Here is a 10,318-nt window from a genome sequence, read left to right on the forward strand (position 1 = left end):
ATGACTAGAAATACCACAGAGCACAGCAGAGCCAGAGTCAACACTAGACAAGCAGGGCAGACAAACACGTGAGAGGGAGGAAGAACCTGAGAAAAGGGATGAAGTAAAGGTTTCTTTTCCAAACCAGAAATCATTCCAGTCACAAGTACTTTTTAAATATTTTACCGAGTAGAGCAAATATGTACCTACTTCTATATAAAACACTCCAAGGTATATATATTTTATTTTATTATTATTGAGCATATATTTTTATTGGTTTCAGAGAGGAAGGGAGAGGGAGAGATAGAAATATCAGTGATGAAAGAGAATCATTGATTGGCTGCCTCCTTCATGCCCCACTCTGGGGATCGAGCCTGCAACCTGGGCATGTGCCCTGACCGGGAATCGAACTGTGACCTCCTGTTTCATAGGTCGATCAATGCTCAACCACCGAGCCACACTGGCCAGGCGCAAGGTACATATATTTTAAAGGAAGATTTAGAATAGTGTGAATGGTATGTTTCCATTTAAGAAAAAATGAAGGAGAACCAGCACACAGAGGTTCGCTTTACCCGTACAGACTTCCCGGACTAAAGCCTGAGCGCCAAGGATGAAATAGGACATTGCATTTAAGGAGGGCGAGGCTGACTTTACCTTACGCTCACTACACTAGTCAAACTCTTCACCACGTGCACACACTCCTCCATCAAAGGGCGTATCCCTCCACAGCGAAGCATGAGTAATTCCTCTATGTGAACCTCAGACACACTTTTAAGAGAAGATAAACCCAAAGTGATATTTGGAGACTCAGTCTCCCATTAACAAGAAAAAATTTAAAAACGAACATTAAGATGAGTTAAATGCAAGTGTTTCTAACCTGTGACTGGTGTTATTAATCTTGGGGGCTGGTCCTACCATGTCAGTGTGTAAACTCCACTAAGCAACAGTAACTCTAACCCGTCTAGACACGGCCCAGCAGTGACCCAGGAGCGGCCACTTTATTCCCGAACTGAAAACGTCCCCACAGTCTCTCTCACTGGTACAACCTACTCCAATGGGAAGAGATGTGTAAAACTCTGCCTCTAAGAAATTATTGCTTTTTTATTTTTATTTTTTTAAAATTCTTTATTGTTTACAGTATTATATAGTCTCCTTTTTCCCCCATTGTACTCTCCTCGGCCACCCCCACCCCCCAGCACATGCCCTCACCCCCCTACTATTTGTGTCCATTGGTTATGCTCATATGCATGCATACAAGTCCTTTGGTTGATCTCTTACCCCCCGCCCGCCACCTTCCCCTGCCTTCCCTCTAAGGTTTGATGGTCTGTTTGATGCTTCTGTGTCTCTGGATCTATTTTTGTTCATCAGTTTATGTTGTTCATTATATTCCACAAATGAGTGAGATCATGTGATATTTATCTTTCTCTGACTGGCTTATTTCGCTTGGCATAATGCTTTGCAGGTCCATCCATGCTGTTGCAAATGGGAAGAGTTCTTTCTTTTTTATAGCAGCATAATATTCCATTGTGTAGATGTACCAAAGTTTTTTAATCCACTCATCTGCTGATGGGCACTTAGGCTGTTTCCAAATCTTAGCTATTGTAAATTGTGCTGCTATGAACACTGGGGTACCTATATTCTTTCTGATTGGTGTTTGTTTTCTTGGGATATATTCTTAGAAGTGGGATTCCTGGGTCAAATGGAAGTTTCATTTTTAATTTTTTGAGGAAACGCCATACTGTTTTCCATAGTGGCTGCACCAGTCTGCATTCCCACCAGCAGTGCACGAGGGTTCCTTTTTCTCTGCATCCTCTCCAGCACTCGTCGCTTGTTGATTCGTTGATGATAGTCATTCTGGCAGGTGTGAGATGGTACCTCATCGTTGTTTTGATTTGCATCTCTCGGATGATTAGTGACTTTGAGCATGTTTTCATATGTCTCTTGGCTTTCTGAATGTCCTCTTCGAAAAGTGTCTATTTAGATCCTTTGGCCATTTTTTGATTGGACTGTTTATCTTCCTTTTGTTAAGTTGTATGAGTTCCCTGTAAATGTTGGAGATTAAACCCTTATCCGTGATAACATTGGCAAATATGTTCTCCCATGCAGTGGGCTTTCCTGTTGTTTTGTTGATGGTTTCTTTTGCTGTGCAGAAGCTTTTTATTTTGATGTAGTCCCATTTGTTTATTTTCTCTTTAGTTTTCATTGTCCTAAAGCTGTATCAATAAAGATATTGCTACAACAAATGTCTGCTATTTTGCTGCCTATGGCTTCTTCTAGGATTTTTATGATTTCCCATCTTAGGTTAAAGTCTTCCATTTGTTTATGTCTTCCGCTCTTTTCTCAGCATCCTATAATTTTCTGAGTACAGGTCCTTTACCTTCTTGGTTAAATTTATTCCCAGGTATCTTACTTTTTTTTTTGCAGTGGTACACAGGATTGTTTTTTTAGTTTCTCTTTCTGTGAGTTCATTATTGGTATATAAAAAGCCATAGATTTCTGGGTATTAATTTTGTATCCTGCTACATTGCCGTATTCATTTATTATTTCTAGTAGTTTTTTGATGAAGTCCTCAGGGTTTTCTATGTACAATATCATATCATCTGCGAATGACAATTTTACTTCTTCTTTTCCAATTTGGATGCCTTTTATTTCTTCTTCTTGTCTGATCACTATGGCTAGCACCTCCAGTACTATGTTGAACATGAGTGGTGAAAGTGGGCATCCCTGTCTTGTTCCTGTTCTTAGGGGAAATAGTTTTAATTTTTGCCCATTGAGTATGATGTTGGCTGTAGGTTTGTCATATAAGGCTTTTATTATGTTGAGGTATGGTCCCTCTATTCCCACTTGGAAGTGTGCCTTCCTCTTGAATTTTTTGAAATAGTCTGAGAAGGATAGGTTTTTATTCCTTCTGAATGTTTGATAAAACTCCGCTGTGAAGCTGTCTGGTCCAGGGCTTTTGTTTGTTGGAAGTTTTTTGATTACTGCTTCAATATCCTCCATAGATATGAGCCTATTCAGATTTTTTGATTCCTCCTGGTTGAGTTTTGGAAGGTCGTATTTTTCTAGGAATAAGGTCACATTTCTTCTAGGTTGACCAGATTGTTGGAATAGAATTGCTCATAGTATTTTTTTATGATTCTTCGTATTTCTGTGGGGTCGGCTGTTACTTCACCTCTTTCATTTCTGATTTTATTTGGGTCCTCTCTCTTTGTTTCTTGGTGAGCCTGGCTAGAGGTTCATCAATCTTGTTTATCCTTTCAAAGAACCAGCTCTTAGTTTCATTGACTTTTGTATTGTTCTTTTGGTCTCTATGTTGTTTATTTCCACTCTGATCTTTATTATTTCCTTCCTTCTGCTCACTCTGGGCTTTTCTTGTTGCTCTCTTTATTACCATTTTTTTTTTTTCTTGTTTTTTGAGGTAGGCCTGTAGAGCTATGAACTTACCTCTCAGGACTGTTTTCTTCACTGTGTATAGATTTTGGATTGTTGTGTTTTCAGGATGTTTTTAATTTCTTCTTTGATCTCTTTGGTAATCCAATCGTTGTTTAATAATATGCTATTCAGCCTCCAAGTGTTTGAGAAATTATCATTTCTTTTCAAAATTGAAAATGGAATAAAACTGCTGAAAATGAAGAGGAACTTTGGTCCACAGGCCTGATGTTAAACTTTTGTTTTGATTTTATTAATAAATAACAGCTGCAGCCTTATTTATCTAAGTCTGTAGATAAAGACTTACCCAGAACTGGGGGAGACTAGTAAACTGAAATAGTCTGTCACTAACTGCTTAATTCCATGCAACAGGAACTTATTACTTCTATGTGCAGCATAATTTACCATTCACCCCCCAGCTGCTGTGTTCAGGCCACTCACTCTGTCGTGAAGGAAGATCAGAGCCAGCAGGATGTCGTAGATCCCGGCACAGACCTCAGGGGAGGACAGTGTTTCTAAGGCCACTTCCAGAGGCTGCACTCGCTCAGTGACCAGATGAATGCCATCTGCCTCCACCGTGCAAGATAAGAATCTCAGCAAGCAGGGGTGCCGGAGTGTCTTCAGGTGCTTTAAAAGTACAAACAGAAGAGTCTGAGGTTAACGACTCAAACCTACATTCATACAGGACACAGGAAAGTTAGGAGACAGAAACTTGCATTCAAACTCCTTTTCAGCTCCCTCCCTCCCCCCATATGTCAAATAAGGCAAAGGAGAATCTCGGACTTGCTGTGACTTTATCGCCTTTACCAACATTTAAATAACACTTCAGGGACGTCTAGTGCTATTGTGCAGTGTGAGCCCGACAGCCCAGACCTCCTGAGAATTACTGCTCTGAACTGGAAAGTGCCCAAAGCAACCACCTGACGCTGACAAGTAAAGGGAAGCGTGCAGACTAGAGGGGAGTCAACTCTGGGGAGAAGACCCAAGGGGTGAGTTTCCTTCACTTTTGCCTCCAAAGAAAATTCTTCATTTTGCTTTTCTGTCTTAGGGTCTAATTATTTTCTGTTGGTTTTATGCACCATCTTTTATTCTTCTCGGGCTCCAGGCAGAACAGTATGCCAGAGGAATGCTATTTGGTTCAGTGCTGGCCTAGAAACACAGTCGATAAATGTTCACCTGGTTAATAAGTGAAAAAATAAATTTCATTTTCGTTTCTGTTTATTTTGAACCCTGCATGCCCACCAAAATTCTAGGTCCAAAGTGGCTCCTTGTTTTTTTACCGAAGGAAGAAAACGCTCATTGCCTGATCCTGAGCAAGAACCCTGTTTGGGACACCCCTGGCACAATTATGCATAAATTCTGCACACAGACTCATGGGAAAGGCTCACAGCACTCAAACAGGAACATTTCTTAATTCTAGCGTCTGCTCCAGAGAACAGAGGGAGCACAAGGTGCCCTTGCTGAATGTGACTCGGACAGGCTCCTAACGGGCGCCAACTGGAGAGAGAAACAGTGCTGGTCCTGGGGGAGGAAGGTGCCTGTGACTAATGACAGTGCCTTGAAAGCACTGGTCCCGAAGTTCCTGCCACCCGGCCCACCACCTGCTGTCCAGGTGCTGGGCTCTGAGTAAGGAAGGACCTCACTGCCCAGCAGGAGCAGGACTAGTGACTGGTCAGATGCATCCTTATCCAGGCTGAGTGAGATCCAGCCTTGATGAGAAACCAGGCCCATGTTTCAGGAATAAGTTATGACTCAGGTATACAGAGATTAACTCAAGCCTTTGGGCTTAACTTTTTATTACCCTTCTACCTCGGACTTACTTCACTTTAAATTACACAGAGCAGTAGTTCTTAACTATAGTGTGAGTTCACTTGCCGGTTTTAGACAGGGAGAAAGCCATCATTTCATCCTATTAAAGAAATATAACACCATAAACTACAGAGCATGAAATTTCAGGGAGAAATATTCTTCCTAAGATGCAAATCTGAGACAGGATAATGAACACTGTCTTTAAAATGCCCGCTGCATTGCGATACCTCAGGAAAAGAGAAAATAGCAGTCCCTAAAACATTATTTCCAGGCCCGCGGTCACTGCACTACTGAAAGGCTGTCAATACTTAGAGCACGTGAGCTGAGCTAGGTGAACTCTCCACCTTACACCGTGAAGAGTTCATGAAGTCCCCTCCCAACCTTCTCACTACAAAGTACAATCTGATATGGGACGCCACCACACTGAGCTTTCTGGAACTTTTGACTATCGCTGTGGTCCTTGACCATGTTATGCAAGTTGGGGACAGTCCCATGAAGTAAGGACAGCTATGTTTTTAAAGGCCATGAATATGACCCACCTCCCTTGGCCTTTATTCATTTTATATTTTTCATAGAAAAAGTACTAACTATTGCCCGGCTGGTGTGGCTCAGCGGTTGAGCATCGACCCAGGAACCAAGAGATTGCTGGTTCCATCCCTGATTAGGGCATATGCCTGGGTTGCGGGCTTGATCCCCAGTGGGGGCAGTACAGGAGGCAGCCAATTGATGACCTCCTCTCTCATCGATGTTTTTATCTATCCCTCTCCCTTCCTCTCTCTAAAAAAAAAGTACTAACTATTAAGAGACCACACTGCGTACCTTGGCAGCCTTGTTGACTTTGTCTTCGTTTTCTCTCTTGTACACAAACACCGACGCGACTCTGCCATCCTGCAGCTCGGCGGGGAACACGGCTAGTCCTGAGGGTAGTGTGACCGGGGGCCCCTTCAGCGCACAGCTCTTCAGAGCGCTGCTCTCCGCTCCCATCCCTGGGGCGGGGGGCCACGTGCAGCCCCTCCCCAAAGCCACGGACCTGAAAGGAAACAGAGAACAGGGTCAAACCTCAAGTCTCTGCAACATGAGCCAAGGATCCAGGCGCAGCCTTGCCAACCTGCCAGTTTCTACAATAACCTAGGCCACCTGACAGTGAAACGGTAAAGGCTCGGCACGGTCCCAGCGATGCTGCCAGTGAACAGCTGACAGCTCTAAAAAGTGCATTTGAACTGAACAGTTCGTGAAGCAACTGCCGCCAACCCCCAGCACGCACACCTGACGTTCAGGGTGGGTGACGGGCAACCAAACACAGACTAGGGTCACTCACGTCCCTAACCCACTCCCACACCCGCCTCACAGGGAAAAGGGTTGCAAAACTGTAGTACTAAAACTTCTCTATATCTAAAATAACTTGCAATTATAAAGGAAACAATACAAACTGGAGACTATTTCTAACAGTGATGAAAACACGTTAACAAGTGGGGAGCTCATTTAGACCAAGTAAAACCCCAGGGGAGAACGGGGACAGGAAACAGACAGGGCACTGAATACAAACGACAACAAACAGAAGAAAAAGGGCAGTCCCTCTGCTCTTCAGTGCTGTGCTGAGTAATAAGGGGAAAGTGTAAACTTATCATCTCAAATGCTAACCCCACCCCCATGCGCACACACGAGATTCCAGAAAATGCAAACTGCTCTTAATGACACAAACAGACCCGTGGTTTCCTGGTGTGGGGGCCCAGTCAGAGGGACCCGGAGGGGACAGGATGGCAAAGGGGTATAAGGAAACTTTGGGGGGAATGGATACATTACCTTGATTATAATGAACATGGTGATGGGTGACTACAAATGTCAAAACCTGTAAAATCGTACCCTTTAAATATGTCCAGTTTATTGTGTGTCAATTATACTTCAGTAAAGGTGACTTAAAAAGAAACTTATACTGTCTGCCTGTCCCTATCTAATGTGCATACGGAAAACACGCTGAAGTGTGAGCAGAGCTATGCCGAGGGTGTCAGATCACGGTGATGCACACGCACGCAGACATGCACAGTGGACCTGCCCGTCCAGACCTGTCTTTACAACAGAGACACAGCTCACAAGGTCACAACAGGCGATGCCCAGCAGTCCAGCAGCACAGGGTCTGGTGCGGGCACAGGACCTGCTGTGGGACAGCCCTGCGCCCTCACTGAGTGCCAGCCAGGACTGAGGCCCAGAGTTGCCAGGTTGTGCCCTTGATCAGGAGGAGGCAAGAGCCAGCATATTTATGGGGAAATGTCCCTGTTTTAGTGTTGGCTCAAAAAAAATTGATTAATGCCTGTATAGGCCAGAGAACATGTCTGAAAAATAAGTGGCAGACTTCAGTTCTGGCTTTACCATAATTTAAAAAATAAAGAGTTCTTACTAATTCTGGCAAACAGATAACATGGCCAAACACTCTATGTAGACCTTTAAAATTTTAGTTTAAAATCTGCTTCCTTTGGCTAAATATAAACCAAATAATCATTACACACAATCCCTCTACTTGAAGACCCACACGCCTTCTGTTATCCGAGTCATGCTACTCCAGACACATGTCTGAGACACACGTGCACCACTGTACAAGGAACACATGGACAAGGGCCACGGCTAGCCAAAACGGAAGTCTTCCAAAATCCAAGGACCTTCTGGAGATAAAAAGGAAGCTAGGCCCTGGCCGGTGGCTCCGTTGATTGGAGCATTGTCCCATACACCAAAAGGTTGAGGTTCAATTCCCAGTCTGGGCACATATGGAAGGCAACCAATCAATGTTTCTCTCTCATATCGATATTTCTCCCTCTCTAAAATCAGTAAAAAAAACATATCGGGTGAGAATTAAAAAAAAAAAAGATGGATATCAGCTTTGTATCAAATTCCACTGAGTTCCTGCCCACCTAGCAATGCACCTTTCTTAAGAAGAGGAGAGTTAAAAACACAAAATAGTATTAAAAGAACTACATGCAACATTCCCCTTTCTATGGGGATGAGAAATGTGTATGTAGGATCAAGGAGAAAAGCAACCATGTTAATTCTTATTCCAGAGAAGGTGCAGTGCCTGCCCAGCCGGTGACAAAACTCCCACCCGGCTAAGTAGGGAGGGTCAAGGGTAGCACTTGGATCTTGCTCTCTTCTTCTTGGACAGTTAATGGGTCGCGTGTCTACTCAGCAGGAAGGGCCGTCTCTACACATCAGCCATCCCTGGGGCCCGTGGTCTGGCTGTCTCCCCAGGAATCTGAATGAACAAAAGGTATTTTGTCCATCAGCAGGTAAAAAGGGTGCCATGAAGTAGTCGGCTACGGCAAGCCAAAGCCACTGGAGGCAGACACCTGGCAGGCACAGAGGAAGCCTGGGGGCATCAGGAGGGGAGCTTAGTGGCACTTACGGGGCACATTACTCCCCCCAAACTCTACATCCATCCCCCGCCCCGCCTCATGCAGGGAGCCTCAGGTACACGCCGGGAGCTGAGGGGTCTGTGTTCTTTGGAACCAGTTGCTGTTTCATAAGCAGAACTCCGCTCCTCTCTCTTCTCTAACAACTCCCGTCTGGTCTGCAAAACCAGTCGGACTAGAGCAATGAGTTCGAGAAGTGTTCCTCTGAAGTGTCTCCCTGAAGCTGGCCTAACTCCTTTAGCCACAAAGGCTTCCTGAAAAATCAACAAGAAAATGAAAACCTGCCTCATGCTGTTTACTTAGTTTTCACATGAATCCCCACAGCAGATAAGGGGGCCACCAGGACCCAGGCCCTGCTCTGGCTGAGTGATTACTTAGTCATTTCCAAACAGCAGGTGCTTCCTTGTGGCAATACTGGGCCTTGCAACATCTATTCACCTTTGATTCAGTATCAGGAATTCTCCTATGAGATAATTAACAGCGTCGCGTCACAAACACTTTAGCAAGAGGTTAAAATTGGTGATTTTTCTTAGCAGTGAACATTTTGGGTCTCAGCCCTAAGAAATATCACTTAAAAGCTAAAAGGGAATGACTCCCTTTCTTGAGAGAAAGACACCATTTCTGAAACACATGATTAATGCTGACGGAAGGGTCCTACCCTGTGCCCAGGGCAAACTTCATTAGGGGGAAATAAGATGTGCTGTTGACTGCAATTTGAGAATGTCTTAAAGTCAGCGATCCTTAACTTCACACAATTGTATCCTAAGGCAGACTAAAGCTGTTGCTATCAGCAGCGCTTTAGAAACTGTAATTCTTAATTGGGTTCATATGGACGTACTGCAAGGTAAGGCAGTTACACAGTAACACCTGGGTTTCTAAAATGTTCTTTCTTGTTCTGAGGCGTGAGGGGGAAAAGACAAACTCTTTTAGCTTTAAAATATGCCACGGGAAGGCAGAGAAGGCCGCCCTGACCCTGTGCTATGCGCACGAGTGCTTTGCAGACTCTACCATCTCCTCCTCAACGACACATTTCAGAGTTTTATCACGGAGGCTGCTTCTGACCTGAAGATGCACCGCAGTCTTGTCCTGAGAAACGCGTCAGCCCACCGTCCTCCATCCCTTGGCTTTCCTGGGCGGCACCCCAAGTTCCTGGGCCACCTGTGGATCCCAAAGCTCTGGTCTGGGTCACCGGGCAACTCCAACCAAGAGACCCGCATCCCCCGGGGAACAGCTCCCCCTGCGCTTCCCACGATCAGCCCGGACGTGTGGGCTCCCGGTCCCGGCCGGCGAGAGCCCGGGATAATGAACATAATGACCATAATGAACGGCCTGCGCTGTGAGCGCCAAGGTCAGCCGTCAGGGCCGGCGTTTTGCCATCTGGTGACAACGTGCCTTGGGGTCCTCTGCTCCGCTCTGTTTCAGGTGCATGTCCCCGCCTGGAGCTCGGGGTGACCTGCCAGGGGCCCCCGATACAAACGAAGCCTCGATGGACCCATCACGGGGCCTGACTTCAGCCGAGAGAGGAGACGCGGCGGGGCTGCTCGTGGGTCCTAAGAACGGCGGTGCCAGGGATTCCGGAATTCGGGGCGACTCTGAAGGTGCACGTGGTTTCCTACAAACGTTTCATCTTTATTCTAAACACAGAGCACGACGCACAGACAGGCGGCACCGGGCCTCGGGACCCGGAGTGGAGACGGGGTCCC

The 10,318-nt window shown here is 45.3% G+C and overlaps 1 protein-coding gene across 7 annotated transcripts in view; it reads right to left on the reverse strand.

Moving 5' to 3' along the window:
• SCYL3 (SCY1-like, kinase-like 3) overlaps positions 1-6,247 on the reverse strand; it is a 38,367-nt gene extending 32,120 nt beyond the window's left edge. For all 7 annotated transcript variants that reach the window (XM_014540873.1, XM_014540877.1, XM_014540874.1 and 4 more), the window contains exons 1-2: positions 6,037-6,247; positions 3,850-4,035 (exon numbers count right to left, since the gene is read on the reverse strand). In XM_014540873.1, the coding sequence (XP_014396359.1) occupies positions 3,850-4,035; positions 6,037-6,201 (351 nt within the window). In that variant the 5' untranslated portion in view covers positions 6,202-6,247. The remainder of the gene's footprint in view (positions 1-3,849; positions 4,036-6,036) is intronic.
• Positions 6,248-10,318: the final 4,071 nt, after the last annotated feature.

Source organism: Myotis brandtii, unplaced genomic scaffold, assembly GCF_000412655.1.
Source record: "Myotis brandtii unplaced genomic scaffold, ASM41265v1 scaffold250, whole genome shotgun sequence".
NCBI lineage: Eukaryota > Metazoa > Chordata > Mammalia > Chiroptera > Vespertilionidae > Myotis > Myotis brandtii.